The 27,109-nt window shown below is 39.6% G+C and overlaps 3 protein-coding genes across 5 annotated transcripts in view; 2 read left to right on the top strand and 1 right to left on the bottom strand.

Annotated features, from left to right (window-relative positions):
• The window catches only part of zswim5 (zinc finger SWIM-type containing 5), a 49,827-nt gene extending 44,512 nt beyond the window's left edge, over positions 1-5,315 (top strand). Inside the window, 1 exon segment of the mRNA NM_001097236.1 lies at positions 810-5,315. Coding sequence (NP_001090705.1) covers positions 810-1,672 — 863 coding nt within the window. The 3' untranslated portion in view covers positions 1,673-5,315.
• Positions 5,316-9,016: 3,701 nt separating this feature from the next.
• urod (uroporphyrinogen decarboxylase) lies at positions 9,017-18,644 on the bottom strand. The gene is made up of 10 exons (NM_001011486.2): positions 18,500-18,644; positions 16,725-16,837; positions 15,557-15,636; positions 14,292-14,354; positions 13,271-13,468; positions 12,670-12,831; positions 11,979-12,116; positions 11,051-11,151; positions 10,418-10,484; positions 9,017-9,467 (listed from the first exon to the last, which is right to left on the bottom strand). Exons 1-10 carry the CDS (start codon positions 18,535-18,537, stop codon positions 9,309-9,311), a joined length of 1,119 nt encoding a protein of 372 aa, NP_001011486.2. The 5' UTR covers positions 18,538-18,644; the 3' UTR covers positions 9,017-9,308.
• Positions 18,645-18,723: 79 nt separating this feature from the next.
• The window catches only part of hectd3 (HECT domain containing E3 ubiquitin protein ligase 3), a 34,926-nt gene continuing 26,540 nt past the window's right edge, over positions 18,724-27,109 (top strand). Inside the window, 4 exon segments of one of the 3 annotated variants that reach the window (NM_001079029.1) lie at positions 18,724-18,759; positions 20,344-20,452; positions 25,099-25,465; positions 26,405-26,565. In NM_001079029.1, the coding sequence (NP_001072497.1) occupies positions 25,145-25,465; positions 26,405-26,565 (482 nt within the window). In that variant the 5' untranslated portion in view covers positions 18,724-18,759; positions 20,344-20,452; positions 25,099-25,144. 3 annotated transcript variants of the gene reach the window in all.

The raw sequence follows: 27,109 nt of genomic DNA, 5'->3' as shown, positions 1-27,109 counted from the left end.
GAATCTGAGGTGAGAACCATGCAGTTAATCTCAGTACTGATACCATTTAAAGTGAGCCGCCAGTTGGACAGCACTGCATTAGCATATTAAAAACAGAGGAGTCGTGGAGTCAGAGTCTGAGTCGGGAGTATCAGAAACTGAGGAGTCGGAGAATTTATCTACCGACTCCACAGCCCTGTTTAAAAATCCAGGTTTCTCTTTGTCTCCATTGTTTTATCAATGATTTAAACCCAACAATTTTGATATGCCGATCTGTAAGATCTTTCTAAAGCTTAATTTGAAAATATCCAAGTCTCCCCTTTTTTAGTAGGACGTTGACAATATCCATGCAAATATCAGATTATTTACTAGCCTATAACTAGTTACAGATGTATGGCAATGACAAAAATTTGCATAAGAACACTATTAAAGTTTTGTTTTTTTCAAAATCCCAATGGACTTGCAAAGATTGACAATTAGGGCCGTGACACATGGGGATATTAGTTGCGCCGCAACAAATCTCTCCGCAATGCCATCCCACCAGCTAGAATGTAAGTTGCGGTGAGATGGCATACAAGGTGCTGCGATTTGCCTCTGAAGGCAACTTTGGCGACATCGGCAAATCGTGGCGCTGCATATCGCCATCCCACCGGCGATTTACATGCTAGCTGGTGGGATGGCATTGCAGGGAGATTAAGTCGCCCGTGTGTCGCAGCCCTTATATTGTATGTACATACATATCACTTTGAATTTAGCATAGTATTTACTTGTCTGTGTATATAATTGAAGGAAGCTTTGTGACCCAATTATACTCTGTTCAATTTTTTCAGGTGTACGTGCCCTTGTCAGCATCCTGCAAAGCTGGTACACACTGTTCACCCCAACAGAAGCAACAAGTATTGTTGCAGCAGCAGCCACCTCTCACAGCACAGTACTGCGACTCAGTCTAGACTATTCGCAGCGTGAGGAGCTGGCAAGCTGTGCACGAACTTTGGCCCTGCAATGTGCAATGAAAGACCCACAGAATTGTGCTCTCTCTGCTTTAACTCTATGTGAGAAAGATCACACTGCCTTTGAGACAGCCTATCAGATTGCGGTGGATGCAGCTTCAGGAGGCATGACTTACTCTCAACTCTTTACAATTGCCCGTTATATGGAGCATCGTGGCTACCCATTGCGTGCTTTCAAACTGTGCTCCTTGGCCATGAGTCATCTCAACCTGGCATACAACCAGGACACACACCCAGCTATAAATGATGTCTTGTGGGCATGTTCCCTCAGCCACTCTCTTGGCAAAAATGAGCTGGCAGCACTGGTACCTTTAGTGGTTAAAAGTGTACATTGTGCCACGGTGCTTTCGGATATTCTTCGCCGGTGTACATTGACTGCTCCAGGGCTGGCTGGAATTCCTGGCCGCCGGAACTCTGGCAAGTTAATGTCAACAGACAAGCCACCTCTGCGGCAGTTGCTGGATGCAGCAGTTGGCGCATACATTAACACCACCCATTCACGCCTTACACACATCAGTCCTCGACATTATGGGGAGTTTATAGAGTTCCTTAGCAAGGCGCGTGAGACCTTCCTACTCGGGCAAGATGGCTTGCTACAGTTTGCCCAGTTCATAGACAATCTGAAGCAAATCTATAAAGGAAAAAAGAAACTTATGATGTTGGTGAGAGAGCGCTTTGGTTGACTCTCCAGTCTATTCCTATTGTTTGTATGTTTCCAGACAACATCTGTGAACTTCCCTCTTTCTGATCTCCTGGATTACTTGCTCTTGATATTTAATAGTCTGAGCCATGACTGTCAGAAGAGGCCTCCCATACTGCATGAGACTTCTCAAACATTTTGTCATTTTCAGTTCTTGCATAATCTCTGTTCTGTTCCATTTCATTCTGGTGAAACTGTATTATTTTCTGAGGGACCTATGAAGGGGTCTTTAAAGTTAGATCTCTTACCCTAAATTTTAGGGTAAATGTGTCATTAGTTGTTGCCGGGTTGGTTGTTTACATCTTATAATAGGACCAACCTTGACAGAAGTGTCTCTGTTTGGGCTTGATATGCGTAGGTGGGCAGAGGTGCATCACAGAGCTTGGAGTAGCTTTCACAACCATCCTGAATGACTATTACCTTATGTAATATTGCCAGCCTAAAGTAGTCGAAGGATATTGCTGGTAGTTTGTCAAACTTCTTTGGCAAAATGTTATTTACTGGCAAAAGGATGTAGAGAGAGCTTGATGTGATGCATGCAGAGTATTAAGGTCCAGCATTAATTTATATATTTAGCACTAAAATATACATTCACTCCAAAGTTATATAGGAGTTCCCACAAAATATTGTGGGACATACATGGCTATCAACTGTGTGGATTACAGATGTGAAACCTGTGGCTTTCCCAACTATTGACCTTCAAATCCCACAAATATAGGTTAGCAAGAACATTAGTTACCTTATTTAGTGAACAGATCAAGAATATACTTTATTCAGCTTTATTATTTTGCAGTTACACCCATGTAATTCAAATGAATCTAGTAAACCATATTGTTGGTTGCTCTGAAAATAATGAACTCTGGAAACCCATGTTAAAGAATCCTGCCTAGATAACTACCAGTCAGGGTTTTGTTTTTTTTATAAGAAAAGTAGAATTGCCATTCATCTTATTTCTCATCCAAGTGTGTGCTATTCAGTCCTTTTCTTGTGGGAAACCCTCCCAGAGTTCATAACTTCTATATTATAAATGTCTTTTCTTAGTTTTGAGAGAGAGGCAGAATGAATGCTGCAGAAAGAAGTCTAGACTTTTTCCTATCAAGAGTGAGATTATAGAAATGTCACTTTGCTGCTACTTTGCAAAAACATGTATTTAACTGTCACATTCCTTATTGGACAAAATCATGTGAAATCCAGTAGTCTCAGTGGGCTTATTTGCTGCTTTCAGATCTGTCATTTACTACATGTCAACCACAACACTAGGCAAAAGATTATTCCCAAGCAATGAGTTAACTTTCCAGTACTAGAAGACAAGAATAGTTAAGAATAGGAAAATTCATTTACATTTTTTTAGAGTGTGTTCAAACGTAGATTTGAGTTGTTTGTAATCAGTCATTGCCTGAATGGTTCAATTTACCACCAACACAAATGATAAACATGGGTGTGATACCCGTTGTGCATTTTGAGTGCAAACTGAGGCAGCCTTGGTGTGTCACATTTATGTAGTTTTTGCAAGAAACTGAACTGTGGGCTTATGCCTCATGCCCAGTGCGCCAGGAAAGCCTCTAGTTAATGGTCACTTTTGTATTGGATGCCAGCACAATCACTGGTTTATGATTATTTTATCTTTGCTTATTTAACCAAACAGCTGTTCTGATCTGTTCTGACCCAGATCTATACTCTAAAGTTTGCCAATAACTTTTTTTCTTTTAAAGCTGACTGGTTAAATTACTTGGTAACCTTAATGCTGCAAAATGAGAGCCCTATCAGCAGACAAAATGCCCACTGATTATCCGATTGCCTTAGTAGGCATCATGCACGTGACCTCGATCGATCAACAAAAGAATGTTCAATCCATTACACAATTACTTTCCACTTAGTTTTTTCCCCTTTGGCAAAGTGCTAAGACCGAAACAAGCCTGGCTGAAATTATACCTTGAATTATTATGTCATTATTTTGCTGTATTAAAATAATGACAAATGTACATGTGCACAAACAGAGTAGCAATCTCATGTGCATACAACCATGGATTCAAAAGGACCTATGCACAGATAGTCACTGCAGTCCCCCAGAACTAGTTAACCATGCTTTAGAGTATCTATGGGATGTATTCTCTTTCTCTTGTTCAGCATTTCCCTATTTTTATTTGAACAAGGCCTCTCTCTCTGGATCATAGCCAGTGGAACTGCAAGTTGCTGTACATTCAGATAGCGCTATGGCTGAAGGTTGTTAAATGCCTTATCACCAACTCAAACTGCTATCGGTTTCAATATATTTGTGGCTCTATTCTCGTTATAGTTGCATTTCCAGATCACCTTCCTTATTATCCTGCCCCCATCTGGTCACGATGGGAAGTGTTTCCCGCATCCTCACTGAACAGACTGCAATCCAAACTCAGGGAACACTGAACACAAGAAAATTGTGACAACAAAGCATTTATCTACCTGTAAATACAATAATATATGTCAATTATGAAATGTAATGTTCTAATTATTTATAATGGTTCTGTCTTTTCCACAGGGCAAAGGTAACTAAAATGCTTCTGCCTAGGTGGTGCTTTAAATGCTTTGCTAAAAGTGAGCTTTCTCAGGTGGTAGGAGAGAGTTGGACAGATACTGTGCAATGAGGATAGCTCAGGCAATAAGCTCATTAACTGTTGGCTATCCCTGGGCATAAGCCCAAACATGAAGGGAGGACTGTGCCAAGAAACTGAGCTTGCTAATTCCCCCCAATGTCAGATCATGGGCCCTTATGACCTGAAGTGCTTTGCAACTCTTGCTCCTTCAGATCTTTAGAGGTTATCGCAATAAAAGCTTGTGGTGGTATTCCACAAACTAAAGAATGGCACCCCCAGAATTAGGAGCTGGTTATCTGTGTCTCTCTTGAAACCAAACGGATGTTCAATTACTTTCCAAGTACAAGCCTTTTGGGGATGAAGCCAACTAGGGATACATTTTTTCTGACCTTGCACATAGACATTGTTCAGTACATAATTCCCTTGCCACTAGTTAGTTTTTGTTTTGTTTCAGCATTAGCTGTGAATGGGTTAAGATGGACTGTGAGGTTTAGCAATAAGCACGGTGTAGCGGGAGCCAAGGCAACTTTAGCCCAAAGTGAACAATATCCTGTGAATGCTCTGTCATTTGCTTCTCTGCACCTCCTCCTATTTATTTTTCCCTCACTTTCTTTTCCCCTTCATTGTGCACTCAGTGCAGTTACCTGTCCTTGTCCCCTGCGTTTCCTTTTTCTTTTTGTGTTTTTTTTTGTGTTAATGAGCGGTCAAAACCTGGCACCTGATTAAAGCCAGGAACCGCTGCCGCCACTGACCATTTTCCTTTTCTAATGGTTTGTATTTCTGTTTGTACTTCTTTTTCACATATAAAGATAAAAACCACACACTTTTCCTCAGTATTCCTTGCCACAGATGTATCCTGTATTTGTTATTTTATTTTTACTGGTTTTAATTTGTACTTTTTTTTTTTTTTTTTGTGCAGCCTCTTAATGTTTGTTAATATTAATAAGAAAAATGAACCCTATTTATGTATTGCGGACACCATTTTATATGAATTGTGTTGAAAATTTCAGTGCTTTTTTTATGAATAAATTGTGAATCACAATAACTCCGAAATCTGTGTGCGACTGCATGGTGGTGTTGCATCACTGGGACATCATGAAGGGGAGTGGCTCCTTGTGCCCCCTCACTGTACATACTGTGATAGACACATATATAGACATTCACGTCACAGTTTTACCCATCGTGTGATCTCCATTCCCAGTACTTAGTGAGCTGCACCTTAGTGTACAATGTACTGGGCATCAGCTTCTATTACCTTTAGATGCTAATACATAACAGACATAACTGAAATAATCTGAATATTCACAGGACTGGAGGGCCATGAATTGGATATTGGCTTGAGTATTTTTAATTTTCCGTTATCATTCACATTAGTTCCCACTCCGGTGAAGCTTACAGTGTAAGTGCCCTATCACATTCATTTAACACACATGGGTCAGTTCCATCCGAACAATTAATGTGCTTCAATGTATTTGAAGTGTGGGAGGAAACCAGAGTTATCACTGGAAACCAACACAGACCCTAGGAGAACATGGTAACCTCCTTTCAGGTAGTTCTAAGCTACCATACATTCTGAAATGCAAAGTAGATGTAAACCGTTAAAGCAATATGTGTAATTTCTCAGGTGCTTAGCTAAGCCCAACGTTTGTTTATTTTTTTAATATCAGCAAAAATATGTACTGCTAATATAATGAATGTTGTTCCAACAGGCTGAAGGTCACAAAGAAAATGGTCATTAGTGTATGCTATAAACCACCCCGTATAGATGAGGGGGATGAGACCCAGCTATTGTTGCAAATGGAGGAGGCTTCAAAACTGGGTCAAGTTGTTGTTATGGGGGACTTTAATTATCTGGACATTGACTGGAGTAATGGGGTGGCTAAGTCAGAAAAAGCTAGTAGGTTTGTAAATATGCTAAATGACAACTTTTTATTTCAAGAACCTACTAGGAATGACTCTATTTTGGACCTGGTGATATCTAATAATAATGAACTCATCTCTAACATTTGTGTGGGTGAGCATTTGGGGAACAGTGATCACAACATGGTCTCCTTTGAGATAATGCTGCAGAGACAGCTCTATAAGGGAGTAACTAAAACACTCAATTTTAGACGTGCAGACTTTGCCAGTATAAGGGCATCTCTGCAATGTGTCAACTGGGAAAGGCTTTTCATGGGGTTAGACACAGAAGGAAAATGGAACATCTTTAAAACATTGCTTTGCAGGTATACACAACAGTATATCCCCCTTGTAAGCAAGGAGAGGCATCGCAAAGCAAAACCTTTATGGCTGAATAAAAGTGTTAGTGTCGAGGTTGGTAAGAAAAGATGTGCTTTTAGGGCATTCAAGTTAGCTGGGACAGCAGAAACTTTCATCAGGTACAAGGAAGCAAATAAAGCATGCAAAAAGCTATCAGGCAAGCTAAAATAGAAATGGAAAGGGATATTGCAGCTAGGAGTAAAAAGAATCCAAAATTATTTTTTAATTATGTGAATAGTAAAAAAAATGAAGCAAGAAGGGGTGGGAACCTTATTATCATGGGGGGGGTAAGTTGGTTGATGAGAACGGGGAAAAAGCTGAAATTTTGAACTCTTATTTTTCATCTGTCTATACATCTGAGGAGCCAGCTAATGAAGGCTTCCCTTTAAATATGCCCAGTTCTAGTAATTTAGCTACTGACGCATGGGTCACTCGGGAGGAAATTCAAAAGAGACTTGAACATGTAAAGGTAAACAAAGGTCCAGGGCCGGATGGGATTCATCCCAGGGTATTAAATGAGCTGAGCGCTGTGATTGCCAAACCTCTTCACTTAATTTTTCAGGATTCATTGAGGTCTGGCATGGTACAGAAAGACTGGCGGATTGCTAATGTGGTGCCGTTATTTAAAAAGGGATCCCGTTCTCAGCCTGAAAACTATAGGCCTGTTAGTCTGACATCAGTAGTAGGAAAAATTTTGGAAGGGGTAATAAGGGATAGGGTACTTGAATACATTGCAGTTCACAATACTATTAGTTTGTGCCAGCATAGTTTTATGCGTAACAGATCTTGCCAGATTAATTTAGTCGCCTTTTATGAGGAGGTGAGCAGGAACCTCGATGCTGGAATGGCAGTTGATGTCATCTACTTTGACTTTGCTAAAGCGTTTGATACAGTACCTCACAGAAGGTTAATGATCAAATTAAGGAATATTGACCTAGAACATATTTGTAATTGGATAGAGAACTGGCTGAAGGATAGATTACAAAGAGTGGTGGTAAATGGAACATTTTCTAATTGGACCAGTGTGGTTAGTGGAGTACCGCAGGGGTCAGTCCTTGGTCCTTTGCTTTTTAACTTGTTTATTAATGACCTGGAGGTGGGCATAGAGAGTACTGTTTCTATTTTTGCTGATGACACAAAATTGTGCAAAACTATAAGTTCCATGCAGGATGCTGCCGCTTTGCAGAGCGATTTGACAAAATTGGAAAACTGGGCAGCAAACTGGAAAATGAGGTTCAATGTTGATAAGTGCAAAGTTATGCATTTTGGTAGAAATAATATAAACGCAAACTATCTACTGAATGGGAGTGTGTTGGGGGTATCCTTAATGGAGAAGGATCTGGGGGTTTATGTAGATAACATGTTGTCTAATTTCAGGCAGTGTCATTCTGTGGCTACTAAAGCAAATAAAGTGCTGTCTTGTATAAAAAAGGGCATTGACTCAAGGGATGAGAACATAATTTTGCCCCTTTATAGGTCCCTGGTAAGGCCTCACCTTGAGTATGCAGTGCAGTTTTGGGCTCCAGTCCTTAAGAAGGATATTAATGAGCTGGAGAGAGTGCAGAGACGTGCAACTAAACTGGTAAAGGGGATGGAAGATTTAAACTATGAGGTTAGACTGTTGAGGTTGAGGTTGTTTTCTCTGGAAAAGAGGCGCTTGCGAGGGGACATGATTACTCTGTACAAGTACATTAGAGGGGATTATAGGCAGATGGGGGATGTTCTTTTTTCCCATAAAAACAATCAACGCACCAGAGGCCACCCCTTTAGATTAGAGGAACGGAGCTTCCATTTGAAGCAGCGTAGGTGGTTTTTCACGGTGAGGGCAGTGAGGTTGGGGAATGCCCTTCCTAGTGATGTTGTAATGGCAGATTCTGTTAATGCCTTTAAGAGGGGCCTTGATGAGTTCTTGAACAATCAGAATATCCAAGGCTATTGTGATACTAATATCTACAGTTAGTACTAGTGGTTGTATTTATAGTTTATGTATGTGAGTGAATAGATTGGTAGGTGTGGGTTAGGTGTGCTGGGTTTACTTGGATGGGTTGAACTTGATGGACACTGGTCTTTTTTCAACCCTATGTAACAGCGTCACTTGCTGGTCCGTTTTCCCACAGTGATTCAGTCAGCAGAACTTGTCAGAAGAGAGAGAGTACTCTTCTGATGTTGCTCTGTCTGGAAAGACATGAGAAATTTCAGTTGACTACTCATGTCTAGTCTGAGCTAAGATTTCTTCTGACATGTTCTGCCTAGGTTTTGCTAGGGATTATACACCATAGACTCCAATGTCTGGTAAAAAATGAAAAAAGTTGTGCAACAGAACATCTTGTTTTGAAAAGTGACCAGTGACTTCACACTAGGCAAAAAGGAAAAGGGTTGAGGTGGTAAGTCTAAAGCCTTCACATCAATACACTAAGTAACCGATAATGATCAGTTTTACCCAATCATAACATTACACCATGTTAATTCTATTTTTGTGCAGAAAGTACAATTCATACCATACTTTATTCTGTTTATTTATCCGAAGTTCCACTGACTTGATATATCACAAGAGCAACACTTGATATATACTGGCCATCCCCTGGCTTAGCTGTATTTGTTGTGAAAAATATATTCATGGAGTCCACCACACCCCCCAAATGTCCAAAGTATTTCAATTACATCATTGGCTTTAGTGGTCAGTCCAAAAAACATATAGGACAAAAAAAAGGATTAGAGGGCAAACCCATGGACACCTCAACTGCTGGCTCTTACATCAGTCCAGAATGTTTACTAGACTTGTTCCAATTAATTCTCCTTTTGCTGTGAATATTTGTGCACTGCTGATATAAATGCCCCCACGTGATCTGGATCCATATCTGGGTACAAACCATGGCCCAGATTTGCAATGTACCCACGCTGGCCAAAGCCTTCTATCATCTTTTTCACAGTTTTTTCAATATCCTCCTGAAAAAGCACATACAGGGATGCAAGTTAAAATTGGGGACAACCAGTTCTGTGTGCTCCGTGCTGCTACAGAGGCTGATACAAATTCAATGCCACAGGGTGAGCATGTCTTTTACCAAACTTATATTTTATAAAGGCAGAAAAGTGATTCATCTATGTGTTTTGTGGAAGATAGGGGGCTATAACATGCCTATTAGCTCTCTGATCTAAATCAACTGCATTTCCTTTGGTACAAATCTCATATTTGTCTGATACCTTAAAGTAGGAAAGTTCCCTTTCTGGTTGGTGGCAACTCTCTGGCATTAATAATGTCAAAACACTTAAATTATTATTCAGATTTGTATGGAGGTACTACATATTCACTAAAGTGGCATTCTAGAAAGAATTTAACTTGAAAGAAAATAGATGAAGGCTTTCGTAAATCTGACATTCTTTTTACTCCAATTCCAGTTTACCTTACTTTTGTGAATTAGCCCCATGGAGCAATGTTCAGCCACTACTGCTCACAAAATAACTACCTGTGAGGCGCTTGGGCAGTGAAGAGGCTTGTATGGAGGTTACTTTTGAAGGACAAAGGGTATGAAAGACAGTTTGTTTTGCTGAGCAGAGGAATAGCAGAAATCATTACTTTGCTCTGCAGGATGCCATAGCACGTACTAACCAGACGTTTTCCACTTTCTAAGAAAATTTTGGAGCAAGCCCCTTAAAGGGCAGATTGACAGAAATCCCCTTTACCCTGTTATCCAAATGGTAAAGTGGGAATATCCCACCCCAAACCAATTAGCACTCATCAATGCCTGATTACATGTCCGGGCCAGGATAATGCAGGTATTTGGGCAGACAAAATTGCTGTTCTATGGAACTGGCACATCATCATCATATAAAAAGTGATGTACATCACATAAGCTTTTTCCATTCAAAAGTCAGCCTGGGTTAATTACAAGGCTTACCTTGCTGGCATACAAAGCACAGGGATCCATATTGCCCTGAAGAGTCACTCGTTTGCCCGTGCGTTCCCTGGATAAAGTAAATGTGTAAATAAGGCACAATAAAGGAACTACATTATAATTAAAATTAGTGATTAGCTTGCTTTACTGTCAAACATCAATCACCCACACTTTCACTACACAACTGTACAAAACCTTTGCACACAGACTACAAACTCTTCTCTATCTAAGACTCCATGAGATATTAAATTCAGACAGTTTGCACATTATGGCAACTATGGACAGCTAAATTATGTATAAATATAAAGCTCTTTCTGTTGTTCTGAATAGCCCAAGACTTCTAGCAGGATGACTGTTTTGGAAAGGTTTTCACATATCTTTTACCTTGTTATGAGGTAAGGATGCTTCACCAAATACTGTTTCACTTTCTGTGAATTTGGGATTTCAGTTGAATAAGGGGAGATCTAAGCTATCCTTTGTTATAAGGGACCCAAGGTAATTAAATGCATAATACCACTTTGTTCATACATTTCTCCAAGTAAAATTCTCTTATACATTAGAACAGCATGAAAAAAGTAGAAAGCAACAGTAATATTTATTGGCATGTTTTCCCTGTAACTATCAGTATGCTCTTACCGAGCTTCCTGTGGTCTTATGGTCCAGTCCAATCCTACCACCTCATAGCCAGACTGGGACAGATCCTCCAGTGCATAGTGGGCATCTTTAGCAAAGACAATCTACAAGACATATAGTAAGAAGTAATCAAGCATTGTGTAATAGTAAACGTAGGAAATTGCATTGCAAAGGACAAGGAAAGGTATTATGTAAGAAGACCTCACCAGCAAGGGCACAGTAAAATAACTAACTGTGTTGCTGGATTTTGTCCCCAGCATCTGCAATTAATTTACATGGTTTCTCAATCCTTTTTTTATAGATGGATGGTGTAACTAAATCTTCATCTATTCATTAAACCTGTTGTCTGGGCACAGGCATCCACAGAAGACCAAGCCCTGCGCATGCCTGCACCTGCTTTGCTTCTTTATCCTTCAGCAATGATGCTTGTGACCCACACATCATTGCTGATCTCAGAATTTAGAGCTATAAAGCATATAGCGTTATAGGAGAAAAGGATAAAGGTGGCCATACACGGGCAAATTTAAGCTGCTGATCTGGGTCCTTCAGACCAATTCAGCATCTTATCTGCCAATATGTGGGGATCCCCGATGGGCCTAACCAACCTATATTGGACAAAAATTAGCCAGGTGTTGATTGGGCAGGTTTGATTTTCCCATCAGCTTGGGGATTGCATCGGCTCATTGATGTGGTCCTCGCTCCGACAGGTCCTATTGCCGATAATTCGATCGGATAACTCCAATATTGCCCACCATATCAGCAAAGAAAAAAGAACCACTCGTTTAGTGACCTCAACAAACAAGTGGATTTTATAGTGTATTGCCAGCTTAGGGCCAATCCATGCACAAAGAGATATATTACCTTTAATAATAAATACAGAAAAGGGTATTAGATCCATGAAATACACATCCAACCCTCTCTGCCTACTCACCATGGGCACCTGATCCAATCCCTCAGCTTTCAGTTTATGTTTTACTCTGCGGGAAATATCTCTAAGATATGGGAGAGAAAAATCAGAGAACTGCTGGGGTCCAAGGCAGCCAGCATGGGACTCAAACACTTGCAAGGCCTACAACACAAACAAAAAAAAACCTTATTAGGCGAAACTTTTAGCCCAGATAAAATTGCTATACCATGTTTGTAGCACGTTTTTATAAATTGTTATTCATGCAGCTTTTAAATAGGTGTTGGAAACACTTTTTGTGCAATGAAATTAACCCATTAATAACAGTAAATATCATATCAGCAAGTATCTGAGTTTAGGGGGAATATATTAACCAAGGCAACATAGTTTTCAGTGTGCAGTATGCTAAGTGGGTTTACGCAACAACAATATGGCAGAAAAAGAGGGTATTAAGGGAAAAAGTGATGGGGTTCAATTGTTCCTGCAATAATAGTGGCTACAGCTGCGCATTACATTTGGCCCAAGTCATGTGATGACCAGGGAAAACCCTCATATATGCACACCAAGTACAGGTTATAACCTTTTATAAATTCATACATTTACCTCTAAAAACAAAATGACATTATCCAACAGTACATAAACTTTTTTAACATGTATATTTTATTTTAAAGTTGTTAAAAATCTAAAAGCAGTTTTTCACATTACCAGTTTACCATACCTGAGCACCCGCTGCTACCTGGCCCACCAAATATTCCACAATGACATCAGTGAGTTGCTTCAGAAGCTGGTGGCTAGCAGAGGGGTGTTGGTACAGCCAGCGCTTTGCTTTGGACATAGTGTTAGATCCTCCTCCCTCTATCATGTAGGTCATCAAAGTCCACTATAAGTAGAAAGCATGAGATATAAACTAATGACATGAACTTACATTTAAAAGCCATTCAGCCATTTAGAACTACAGCTCCGCGATGATTGTCCTTCCCACAAAAGTGCTCAGTTGTGGCAAGAACATAAGTTCTCAGGCTTAGCACTCTTATTTAGGGTTCTTTATAAGACCATGAATAGTGCCCACTCTGAGCCTGTGGCTGATTTATGAATATAGGCTGCCAATAGTACTGCACTTGTGCATATTTTATGTTGTGGTAGGGTCAGCGACACTCTCAACCTGCAAAATAAGCTGCAAACCAAGTCGCTATTACCAAGTCTAAAACAAAATTGCAAAAACTGCTCAGAGAACCACCACAGCTATATATTTTTTGGGGTTTAAATTCCCTTTATGAATTGTGTATTGTCTTGGCATTGCCCATGTTAGCAACACTTACTGGTGCACCAGTAAATCCAATCAGGGGCACCTTTCCTTCTATTTTATGCCGTGTAAGTGTGATGGCATGAAATACATATCCCAGCTCCTCTGATACATCCACTGAGCTTCTAAGCTTGTGCAGGTCCTGTGGGGTCTGTAAAGGTTCAGGGAATACAGGTCCCCTCCCAGGTTCCATCCGGATCTCCATTCCCAGAGCCTGTGATAAAAATGGATACATACAGGACTTGACAACAGATTCTATGAAATAGAGCAAACCCATTCACTACATATAAATAAAATAAGGAGCAAGTGTTTGTTTATTTACAATCCCTAGTTCCCTTTCATCTCCCGAAGCATGTTATGTGACAGTACCAATAAATAATGACTGCATATGGCAGAATCTACAGATTGCCAATCCAGGCCATCTTGGGAAACATGTTCAGTAGTTGCTGAAGCTTTTGCTGCTGCTGGAAAATGTATCAGTTCATATATCAAACTTTAACAGTTTAAAATAATTGAATTGTCCCCCAACTTATTTATGTATTCTCTTGGGATATAAATGGTCTCTGGAAATATGGAAGGCTCCTAAATTGGCAAGGGAAAACAATCAAGTGTCAAGGTGCTAATAGAACTACTCCCAAATCTCCTCCTCAAGTGGAACATCTATACTGTAGATCGAAACCCAGCTACTGTGATATCCCTATGCTGTCTGGCTCTCTGGAGTTCAAAAGTATTTTTTCCACTCCAGGGTTAGCACCAATGGCTATGTCCTGTTAATTGCAGAGTTTAACACATTTACTAAATGTACACTAAATATCAGCATCAGAATATTTAAATCTGTATCTGTGGTAGTTAAAGTGCATAAACTTTTAAGTATCTTAGGGCAAGAATATATCTCAATGTAATCCTAACCAATAGGATTACAGTGTTTTTATTCATGGGTTATTACATGCATAGTTTATAGACATAAACTGTTTACACATAAAGCTCTTTTCAAATAAATGTAAAACTGTTTGGTGGCTTCCTGCCTTCATTTTTACCTGTGGTATCACGAGGATGTCTGAGAAAATGATAGCAGCATCAAGAGGAAACCTCCGCAGCGGCTGCAAAAAAATACAAAAACTACATTAAACAAAAAACGGGAATTAATGTCTATGTAGGTAACCTCCTTTTCAGTCTTCCAGCCCATAAACATAGTTCCCAGTATGTATCAGAGGGTGTTTCTGTACTGCTTGCCTTGGCTGGGGCGTTCTGCAGATGTCAGCATAATAATAATAAGAGTTTCTAGGCAAATACATTTTTACATAAGGGAAGAAAAAATTAAACAGGAGGGTTTATTTTCTCTTTAAAGACACACCAGTGGTGGAAAATGGATTTATTTACATAGTGAAAACGTGCATGTAGTACAGGTACTGTTATGACTAAATCCTCCCTTTGATGAGCAGCAGTCCTGTCATGCTTGCTTATTAGCCATCTAATGACAGTGGCTCACACTGCGTACTGATCAACGCTTCTAGGGCCAGAGACCTAAACGTTGCTACCTGCCCCAGATCACTTCCTAATCAGTTAAACAGGAACTGATGTGAGTTACCTACTACTATTGCTCCAAGTGCATTTTCTCTGCTTTTCAGTTGCTAGGAGTGGAAAGCAACCCTAGGATATTGCAGCATTTTGATAACTGCCTTAAGCAAAAAACAAACTGCTGTGTGTGTGCCATGGTTCTAAGAGTTGCAAAAAAAAGAGCCATTCATCCATATATTTAAAGGGGTGGTATGTTATAGAATATTTTATTCCTAGCAACTTTGCAATTGGTCTTCAATATTTCTTTTGTAATAGTTTTTAAATTATTTGCCTTCCTCTTCTGACTTTCCAGCTTTCAAATGGGATCACTGACTCTGGCAGCCGAAAAACTATTGCTCTGAGAGGCTGCAATTTTATTATTATTGTTGTTTTTTACTACTTATTTTTCTATTCAGTCCCTCTCCTATATATATTGCAGTCTCTCATTCACACATCTACCTGGTTCATAAGGTAAACAAGACCCAAGCAACCAGATAGCTGCTGATATTTCAAACTTATAAGCATATAAAGATAAAACAAATTGTTTGAAATACTGCATCCCTTCAAATATCTGGAGCAGAAATAACTGAGATAAAGCTAACAATCAATAAACTCCTTGGTCCCCTACACTAAATTCTAAATCTTTTTTTACTCCACAGATAAGCATAAATAAATGTGTCCGGTTGTGGTTATGTTGCCCCGAAACGTTCCCAATTACTTCATATTTCTCTGCCTTCTCCATTACCTGCAGTGTGAGTTCACAGCAGATTTCAGGGCTCCGACATGACGCAAAGAAATCCTGTCCAGCGCGTGTCTCCCGAAACTCTGCAAAGAAGAGAGTTTAGTACGTATTTAATAGAGATACAGTTATCAACCTAAAGTGGGTTTCCTTTTTGTCCTCTTTAAAAATTATAATCCTGATAAAGACAGGCCAAAGTGACTAAGCCGTTATTAATACAGCCCTCTGAATAAGATATAATAGTTTTGGCCAATAGTTGTCACACCAGGACCTCTCCTGATGCTGAGAAATTTGAACATTCCTCAACAGCAAGAGATTTGGCATGCTTTAAAAAGTATTTGTAAATGTAATTGCTATAGAAAGCAGCATTTGCTGAACTTCTGGTTATGACTTTTAAAACAATGTTGCAAGTGCCAGGCTCCTCCAGCAAGACAGGTCTGTCAATCTGCTGCCTTGTCTTACATTGTTTTAAAAGTCAGAGCCACCAGGGAGGGCAGACTATAAAAAAAGGACAGACAAACACTGTTTTTAATAGCAATAATATAAACAAGAAACTTAAAAAAAGAATACAAATTTGTAATAAATGTATATTGCAAAGATGTTTAGAAAATACACTAGTGTAATTTTTACACTAGGCAAAAAATTATTTGGGTTGACATATCCTTTAATGGTGCTTAGATATAAAAATGTCTATTTGACGTTGCATTAAATAAAACTATTGTTTTAATACATGTTGATGTCAGTCGCCCAACTAAATACACTAGGCCCCAAAAGAAAATCATTTTAGTTTTCGTGAAAATGCTTCCATACCTCTTGGGCTCTCCATCAGTTACAGGGTTTGCTTCCTCTATAGTTACTCCTCTGTTATTTTATATCATTTGTAATACTGCTGTTGGCATAATTTAGATAATGTTTTCTCAATAATGCTTAAACATTTTTAAAACATTATTTTACTGAAAAAGAATCCAATTCATTAGGAGTACTAAGGAAAGGTGTATCATCTAAAAACAATATCTAAAATATATTAAGTTCTTTCTTCATAAAAGGACTTTTACACAAAAAATAAAAATATTTTTGAAGTATTTGCACTAGGCACAATTAATACACTCTAAATAATATGAATGGAATACAGGGCTGATTTTACATTTAAATGATTGGCTGGAAATTCAGTTACCTGGCAGATACCGCCCTGCCTGCCTCATACACCACACTGGAACATGGTTGCACTCCTCACCACGAGCAGCACGGAGAAATGTGTCATTATGGAGAGGAGGGAAGCATTCTGGCCTGGGAAAGACAAAGCTTGTAATGATTGGATCTTTACAAGTTTTTCTGTATTAAACCATTCACTGTCACAAAACTCTTGCACAATATAAATTGAAAGGAGTAGCAGGTGTACCTACAGGAAATTGTGGTTCTAGTGTGTTTAAGGTTAAAAGACACACAGAGCTACTAGTAGCAGCTACTTGTCATGGCTACTAAAAAAAGACAACACTGATCATTTACTGAACTGTCTCTACATGTGTTTTAGCAGAGGCAATTCTCAGTATTGTGTATGGCAGGGTATTATCACCATGAATTAAGTACTTTTTAACACCGGCAGCAGAATATCTGAGACTCGGATACTGCATGCAGCAGACAGTGCCATGCCCAGATAGCTAGGGATATAACTGAAAGCTGACAACCTTATCTTTGCTGAGCAGCTAAAGCTTTAACAAGAGTGGAAGTGCCCTCGCCCCTTGAAAATACACGTGTAAGCAAATTCAGAAACTTACTATCCAGGGCTAGAACTCTAGAGTCACAGCAACTTTAGCCAGAAAATGATAACTTATATATAGGTGTAGACAGACCTGTATCTGCAATCTGTATACATTAGCAAATACCAGATGTGCTGCTGTAAGCTGCCACAGACATAGCCATATTTTTTGGAATGATTGGGCCCTGGGTACTTGAATTGCCAGGGCATATTTTCAATCTTAATTCAGACATGTATTTAGACCTATGATGAGTAAGAAGAAAAAAAGGTCTGATAAAAGTTGTTCAAGCTGGAAAACAATTAGACCATGGCCCACTAAGATATTCTGTGGTATTTTGCAGACCACCATGGTAAAGGGAATAGGAAACTAAATAGACCATAGTCATCGATAAACAAGGCTCACAAAGTGGTGGCACTTAGCATAGCATTCAGCCATATTAATCAACATGCTACATGAGAAAAAATTAGCCCACTACATGTAATAAAACATGAGCAAAAAAATTGCTACGGGGTGAAAAACTCTCTTGGGCAGTTGGCTACATTTTGCTTTCTGCTTTAGTTGCAGACTTGCAGTGCAGTGTTTGGATAGTGCAAGTACCTATCTAAAGTCTTCAGTATGTCCTTCATTAATCTTCCCTGCAGCATGTAGATTTTACAGGAATTATTTAAAGGCAAATATTTTTCTTTTCCTCCTAACACTGCAACACAAAACATCCCAAAATGGGCAGTAGACACATCCCTCTGTATCACTACCAGTCTGGTCTGGACTGGGATCAAAATAGGCCCTGGCATTTTAAGTACACTGATGCCAAAACAGCCCCCACAAGCCCAATAAATAGTAACTGTCTATTTACAGCAGCCCCTCTGGCATTTGCCAGAATCTACAGATTGCCAGTCCAGGTCTGCTGCCAGGAATAGCAACTCAGATAGGTCCTACTTGCATTATAACTGAAACCACAATCTGAATTCATTTAGTTATGTATATATTCAGTATACAGCTGCCCTGGTATCGATTTCCATTATCCACAACCAACAGCACCCAAGGACTAACTCTAGGTGAAAAGAACTGTATAGCACAAAAAAAGCTCTGATATTATGTTATATAGCATTATACACTATTTAAACAGATAGCAGTACAGTTAAAGACCCATAGTGGGTTTTCCTAGCGCCAGGTAATGCCAAATTCTACTTACAGCAAGTGTTCTGGCTGCTCCATACTCATCTCTGTCATATAGTTTGAGCTCTTCCTTGTTACAACGGCGCTGCTTCCACTCTAACACTCAGTCACGCCTCCCTATGGGGGCAGCCATTGAGATGACATTTCCTAGCCCCACCTCTCTTACCGCATGAACCAGATTGACCCGTGACGTTTAGGAGTATACATTTTTCTATTGGACGGAGATTGTACAGCCCACCAATCCGAATAAACTCCAAGAATTCCAGTGACGTTAAGGTCTGACTTGGCTCTTTTATTACCGTATTCTTCGCCGTATTGAGCTTATTGTATGCGTACAATTTACAGTGCTGTGGCTTTCGTACTACACCTCCCAGAATCCATATTTTTGTATGCATACATGCTAAATGAAGTGTTATGTGTTACCTTTATAGCTACTATTGAGGTATCTGTATTTTAAAACTAGACAAGGTGTTATAATACAGTAGCGCTGGCTGGCAATGCAGGAAAGCTGACGCTTTAACTAAGGAAGGAACAGGTTACTGGAACAATTAGAAGGGGCTAGGATGGACATCACTGAGGTTTATAATGCAGATATATATAGCAACAGTTATTATTATTGCTCACATAGTCCACAGCTTAAAAAAATATGGGCGGACCATACAAACTTGAAGACTTCCAGAATTTTTTTTTTTTTTGTCTATGTAAAGTTGGGAGGAAAATGGGTCAAAAAAATTTTCATTACGGTAATGATGCTTCATTGTTATTTGTATATGACAATAAAACTTGAAAACTTGAAAATCTAGTGGTGTACAATAAACTAGCGTTGCCCAGTTGGAAAATGTAAATTTATCTTGTTTTAGCAAAAAAAAATGAAAACTTCTACTAATCAGCACTGTATCCATCTAACTGGTGGGCCTTGGATTTAATATTCTCTTGGAGGACCTAGGGTGCCCCGGGCAAGTCCCCTCTGTGCCCTACCCTCTTCCTCTCAAGGTAACTTTGGCAAATCGTGGCGCCGTGTATGCCTTCCCACCGGCGATTTACATTCTAGCTGCTGGGATGGCAATGTGGGGAGATTTGTTGCGGCACAACAAAAAAACTAACCCTATGCAGCCTAGCGGGATGTCTTGTGGTATCCAAGGGGGATAGGGCAAGTCAACGCCCTCCTTCTATTGTTTAGTTTTATCAAGGTATATGTGTTAATAAGAAACACAGAGCAGTTTGTTCTGCTCTGTTTGTAGTTTCAGTCTGTAGTTGTGCTGTTTCTGTGTTCTTGCGTAGAGTTGATCCACTACTGGAAGAGGTACAAGCAAAGTTTTTTAGTCTAAGCAGGAATTTTTAACCTGCAGTCATTTTTGAACTAGTATGCTTAGCAGTTATTCTGCATTTAGGCACATGTTTAGGAACACTTTTTCCCAATATTAAACTCACATGAAATTTGTGTGAGACTGAGAAACTGCAAACATGCTATTAAACTTGCGTAACATGCTTAATGTTATCTGTTGCTATATATGTTTATTTATACCATTCATTAAATAAAAGGTTAGGTGATACCTTTTATTGGATAACTGAGTAAGTAAAAATTGCAAGCTTTCGAGATGATTGTATTACATCTCTTCTTCAGGCTTACTATCAAGTTTGTAATTTTTACTTAGCCAATAAATGGTATTACTTACCTCACATTTTCTGAAATTTTCCAATGGCTAACACTGTACAACACCTTGCTACCAATCAATTAACAGGCAGGCTAAATGCAACAGAGCAAATGATGGTTCAAAGTGCATGTGGCAGCAATCCTGCACAAAGGCAAGTAGGACAGATGGGACTAATGATTGCACGTCTTCTCTGTGTTTCTTTTAGATAACCCATATCACTGACAGTCCAGCAGGGTGGGACAGCCAAGTGCCACATGTGACAGGAGAGAGGTGCTTGCAATTTGATTAAATATTTGTACTGGGCCATTGAAAAAGTGAGTCTGTAATGGTAGCCTTAAAGGAACAGTAACACCAGTTTTTTGCAGAGCAAGAGCACATTACATTTTAATTACTTTAAAACACTTTAATTTTTTGATGTTACTGTTCCTTTGATAAGAAACAAGACGGAAAAAGTACATGGTTATAGGCCTTTGTTCTGGTTATTTAATTAAAAGAGAAATATGGGAACTTTTATCCTTGATAAACTCATTCTAACAGTATCTAATTAAACATAGGCTTTTGCATACCTATTGAACAGAAAACTGTAGCAGGCATTTTTATAGAAATTCCTTACAAAGTTGACACAAGGTGTAGTAACTGTTGTAAGAACCAAACAGCTATTTGCTCTCATTGTAACCAGAAAATATTACCTAATAATTGGTTGCTATATGTTACTTGGCCTGGAACAGAGTTAACAACTTTAACATTTTCACATAATTTTTGCCTATAGCTGTTATGATAACCGCTCAGGGGATAAAACAGACAGTTCTTAGTTTTTATTTCTTTTGGATATCTAATAAATATGATTTTGCTCCCATATCAATCTCACCCTTACAGAGTAAAGCTGGCCATACACGCACTGATAATATTGTACGAAACCTCGTTTCGTACAATATTCGTTGCGTGTTGACAGAAGGCTGCGGATATTGGTCGACTCGCCGATTGGGCGGGTTAGAAGATTTTGGTTGGGCGCCATTGAAGGCACCTGAGCAAAATCTATGTTCAGGGCTGAATTGGCAGAAGGAGGTAGAAATCCTATTGTTTCTACTTCCATATCTGACAATTCAGCCCTGAACATCAGTGGAGGGTTGGAACGATCTTTCGTGTGACTGATGGTCGCACGAAAGATTGAAAATCGCCACGTGTGTGGCCACCTTAACTTAGCGCAGGTGTGTTGCATTGCTGGCACGATACAGTGGCAGTACATGTCACTTAAGTGGAAACTTGTCCACTCTTATCGATAGACTAACTTGGGCCCAAACAAATCATTGGTGTCCATGGATGTCTGATAGAGATTTGCTAATTCTAAGGAACTTTTCAACTGGTCTTCACTTTTTTATTTTTTCTAGTTTTTTTTAATTATTTGCCTTCTTTTTTACTATTTCCTACTTTCAAATGAAGGGTCATTGACCCTAGCAGCCAAAATACTATTGCTCTCTGAGGGTGCCATTTTTATTGTTATTGGCACGTTTTATAACATATCTGTCTATTCATGCCTTTCCTATTCCAGTCTCTTTATTCAAACCACTGCCTGGTTGCTAAGGTAATTTGAATCCTGGCAACCAGGCCCGGATTTGTGGAGAGGCCACAAAGGCCCGGGCCTAGGGCGGCAGAAGTTTAGGGGCGGCATGCCGCCCCGCCGCAAAAAAAAATGTAAATTTGGCTCCCATACGGAGCAGTCGGGACCTCTTCCCACTGCTCCGTATGGGCGTTTGAAGGAACGCATGCGCACTGATGGGGTCGCTTTCGCGCATGCGCACGGGGGCGCGCTTTTGCGCATGCGCACTGGGGGGGCCGCGCTTTTGCGCATGCGCACTGGGGGCCGCGCTTTCGCGCATGCGCACTGGGGGCGCTTTCGCGCATGCGCACTGGGGGCGCTTTCGCGCATGCGCATGGGTGGGGAGGGGGCGACCGACAGGGGCGGCCTCGGGGCGCCCAAAACAGAAATCCGGCCCTGCTGGCAACAAGATAGCTGCTGAAATTCTAAAAAAAAAAAAAAAAAAAAAAAAGCTGCTGAGCAAAGTGAAATAATTCAAAAACCACAAATAATACAAAATGAAGTCTTATTGCAAATTGCCTCAGAATATCACATTCTATAGTATACTAAAAGTTGATTTAAATGTGAACAACCTCTTTAAAATGAGCTGCGGGATCTGCCTTGTGGGTGTTTTCAGCCCAGGGCCCCAAAGCTGGACAGCTCTTATGTAAACAGTGCGAATCAATCATTTTAAAAAAAAAATAAGAAATGATGTGGGGCAGCAGCTGTCTGGCGCAAACACTCCAAATAAGGACATAAAGGTCTACAAAGTTTCTAAATCGATTTTGATATGTTATTTTATGTTTGCTCCTTGCGCTTTTTTTTCTTCTCCAACTTTAATAAAGTCAGGCTATCAGATTTTAATACCATATTTTAAGCGCAACCTGACATAAGTCTTGTCACTAGTGCATGGTTTTAGAAAGGTGAGTGCGGAGGTTCCTTTACACTGGTAATTACGGTATCTCTGCTGCTGTCATTGGTTCCGGGTTTCCCTAGCGCCGCTTCCTGCTTCTAATGAACAGGTACCCTTGGGAGATCGCTGGCAGGAGGGTATATCAGCCCATAAGTTTTGTTCCTGCTTTTGTCTCCCATTCCTGTAACCAAAAGAACAGTACCTAATAATAGGAGCTACGTACCAGGCTTTCACTCTGCAATACGCCTCTCATGGAGAACGCCAGCTTTCCAACTACGTTCCCTGCAGTGACTGTGTGAGGTACTGGGAATCCTAACAACAAAAACTGGCGAGGCGCATGTTACATTATTCCTCAGTGAGATTTGTTTCCCCTGCCTGTAATACATCAGCCTGTGCTAACTTCTGCTGTGTATAGACTGCAACTAAGAAAATGCATCTTATATACATAAAATGTATTACAAATATGCAGGCGGGGATGTATTATCCAAAATGCTTGTGGCCTGGGGTTCTCTAGATAAGGATTTTAACCTGGATCAGCAATAAAATAATTTAAACATTAAATAAAACCCAATAGGATTGCTTTCCCACCAATACTGATTCATTCAGCTTAGCTAGGCTGAAGTACAAGGTACTGTTTTATTATTACAGAGAATACAGAATTATTTTTTTTATATTTAAGATTATGGTATTGGTAAAAGTATTGGTAATCCACACAAGCATCAGCCACTGGTTGGGGATCACTGGTCTATGGTAAAAGGTAAATTCTTAAAGGAGAAGGAAAGGCTAAGTCACTGGGGGGTGCCAAAATGTTAGGGGTGAAAGGTAAGCGATTAGTCACTGGGGGTGCATAACATTTGGCAACCCCTAGTGATTTTACTTTTCCTTCTCCTTTAAAGGATCTGCACAAGGTGTTGTCAACTATTTTTTATTTTAAGGCCCACGTTCAGTGTCGGAATTGGGCGTCTAGGGTCCATAACGGTTACCACCTCAGGGGCCCCCACCCAGTTGCAAACTCCTCCACTGCCACCAGCCTCCAACCCCCCCCCCACTGCATTCCCTTACTTCCTCCTTGTACCGTGATGGGGAGTGAGGGTGGAGCACCTAAAAGTTTATGGCAGAGAGGGGGCCAAGGGGCAGTATCTACATAAGCATGCAACATGCTCCTTTTTTTCCTGACAATTTGGGGGGGCACTGCAGAATATGTTGGTGATTTATAAATATGTTACAATGTTATAATTGTAAACAATAGGGTGTGTACTGTTTCAGAAATAGGACATAGAGGAGGAAAATTTACTCCTAAATCAGTTCATTTTTATATTTGCAAACTATTTAAAGGATCAGCAACAGCAAAAATTGAAAGTGTTTTAAAGAAACAGTAACACCAAAAAATTCAAGCGTATAAAAGAAATTCCAATATAATGTACTGTTGCCCTGCATTGCTACAACTAGTGTGTTTGCCTCAGAAACACTACTATGGTTTATAAAAAGAATGCAGCTGTGTAGCCATGGGGGCAGCCATTCAAAGGAGAAAAGGCACAGGCACATAGCAGATAACAGATAAAACACTATTGTATTCTACAGAACTTATCTGTTATCTGCTATGTAACCTGTGCCTTTTCTCCTTTTTTCCAGCTTGAATGGCTGCCCCCAGGGCTGCACACCAGCTTATTTATATAAACTATAGTAGAGTTACTGTAGCAAACACACAACTCTTACCAGTGCAGGGCAACAGTACATTATATTTCATTTACTTTAAAACTCTTTAATTTTTTGGTGTTACTGTTCCTTTAAAGTAATACAAATATAATGTACTGTTGCCCTGCACTGGTAAACCTGGTGTGTTTGCTACAGAAACACTACACTAGTTTATATAAATAAGCTGCTGTGTAGCCATGGGGACAGCCATTGAAGTTAAATTGAGCTAAATGGTACAGATTAAATAGCAGATAACAAATAAGATCTGTAGAATGCAGTGGGTTTTGTTCTTAACAGATATCCTATTGTATTCTACATTGCTTATGTGTTATATGTGACCTGTTTTCTCCTTTTTCAGACTTAATAACTACTCCCATGGCTACACAGCAGCTTATTTATATAAACTATGGTAATGTTTTTGAAGCAAACACCTGTTTCTCCAGTGGAGGGTAACACTACATTATATTTTAATTATAATTACTTAAAAAAAACAAAAAACTTTTTTTGGTGTTACTGTTCTTTTAAACTCACTATGATGCAGGTATGAAAAAGTGTAATTGTATTCTATATGGGGCAGTGTCATTTGCTACAACAAAATGTTTTTACTGTTCTTACAATTGTTAACTCTGCACATGAACTAAAAGCAAATTCTTATATATTATTTGTATTTAACACTTGGTAGAGGAGGGGTAAAAAACCTTCACACTGGAGAAAAGATTTATTTTAGTATTTTTCTTTTTGGATTGTACATTTTACGCTTTACATTTTAATTTTAGGCAGGTGGTGCAAGATCCTGTGCTGGCTATTAGACAGTGTTAGGAAATGCAGGCTCCAGATAATCCACATCGACTACTGGGCCAAATCCGCTGTGTTTTGGAGTGTATCGACTGCTTCCGACATGTGCAGCCCCTCCCCGAGGCCTTATGTTATGTTCCTGGGGAAGTGCAGTACAAAATCTGCAAGGACACCAGCTCATCATCATCATCTCGTTCCCTGTTGACTGTTTGGGAGGCACCTGGATATGCCAAGCAAAACTTGAAGAAATTGTCTCGGGCAACAGTTGAAGTGCGCAAAGGCAGCTGTGTCACAGCCACAGGGGAGGAATACTGCAATGCTAATGGACTGTGGGTAAAGCTGAGCGAGGTGAGAAGTGGATCACTAAGGCAAATATTCCAGAAAAAAACATAAACTGTTTATTATATCAGGTTGTAAGTGAGTGGGAGCAGGCAAAGAAGGTTGCACCACGTATGGGCTGATTCTTGCCCTGTGTTTTTCCACAGGCTGAGAATCAGCCCTGTGGGACACCAGCCTTAAGCTGGCCATATACGCTCGGCTCAATGAGAAATTCTACTTCCACCTGCTGATTCAGCCCTAAATGTAGATTTTGCTTGGGTGCTGTTGAAATTTTTTAAGCTGCAGCCCTTACTCCTTTTATTACAATTAGTTGCAGTCTGTAGGATCAGTTACACAGAAGTCCTGTTAATAAATAGGTTTTCTTGTTAATCTTAAATATAAATGTGTATGGTATCTAGACATTTTAAAGGAACATGCTAGGACCTTTTTTCTCAGCGTGAAGAAATTGTTAAAAAATCTTTAGTTTTCAATCTTTACAGTTGAGCAATACAGTCATGCAGTCCCTTTAAATGTGGCCACTCTTAAATCTAGTGCTCCTTATTAGTAACTGTTCAAGTCTAAAAAGGGGAAACATAAAGTGCCTTTAATATTATGTTTTTAGATTACCAACAATTGCTTTATGATTTGTATAGTTACCTGAAACGATGGACCTGTCTTTTATTTATTAGAGCCACTATGTTTCTCCCTATACAGATGACAGTTACAAATGTTATTTCCTGCAACCACAAACTAATCACCATCTATGGTAGACTTTAAAAATGGAAAAACTTACAGCCTTATTAAGCAATTACATGTTTACATTTTAGAATATATGGCTGTACAGACAAGATCTGCTACATACTCTGATATCAGAGATTTTTAGTTGTTGAATGTATGCAAATGTTGGTTAAACATTAAAGTATTGTAACTGCTGTTTTTTAAAGAGAACCCTTTATTGTGTTTCTGCAGGCACAAATGGAAGAATTTAAAGGTAGCTGTGACATGGCAGAGGGCTGGGTCTTGCTATGTCGGCAAGATGAAGGAGGAGACAGGCTTATTCCTGTGGAGTCTACAGATAAAACCACGAGGCAGCAACAGGTGTTTGGGATAGACTACAAATCAGTCCACATGTATGTGTCCAGTAATATGTTTATGCTGTGCTTACATTTGGAGGCATTGAAACTGTAATACTTTTTTAATAGTTGTTTGTTGTAGGCCAAAATATGGGGCAGATAGAGCAACAGCCTTAGACCCCTTAAAATAGAAATAGAAAACAAGAAAAGTTACATTCCTAATTGTGCATTTTAACTAGACTGAAGACAGTGACTATAGCGGCTGACCAGCAAAAATATTAATAAGCAATTCAACTGGACAGTGGAGAAGATGTTGAAAGAGAGCCATAGTCTTAACATACCTAGCGACTTGTACGTTTGATTGCAGTTTTTATAGTTTTGAAGTATTTGCCTTTTTCAGCCATTAAATGGGGGTCACTGACCCAGCAGCTGAAAAAACGATTGCTCTGTGAGGCTACAATTTTAATTTTTTAGTTACTTTTTATTACTTATCTTTCTGTTCAGGCCCTTTCCTATTCCAGTCTTTCATTCAAACCACTGCCTGCTTGCTAGGGTAACTTGGACCTTGGTAACCAGATAGCTGCTGAAATTCCAAACTGGA

The sequence above is a fragment of the Xenopus tropicalis genome, chromosome 4 (genome assembly GCF_000004195.4).
Source record: "Xenopus tropicalis strain Nigerian chromosome 4, UCB_Xtro_10.0, whole genome shotgun sequence".
Lineage (NCBI taxonomy): Eukaryota > Metazoa > Chordata > Amphibia > Anura > Pipidae > Xenopus > Xenopus tropicalis.
This window is presented reverse-complemented; position numbering and strand designations above follow the sequence as displayed.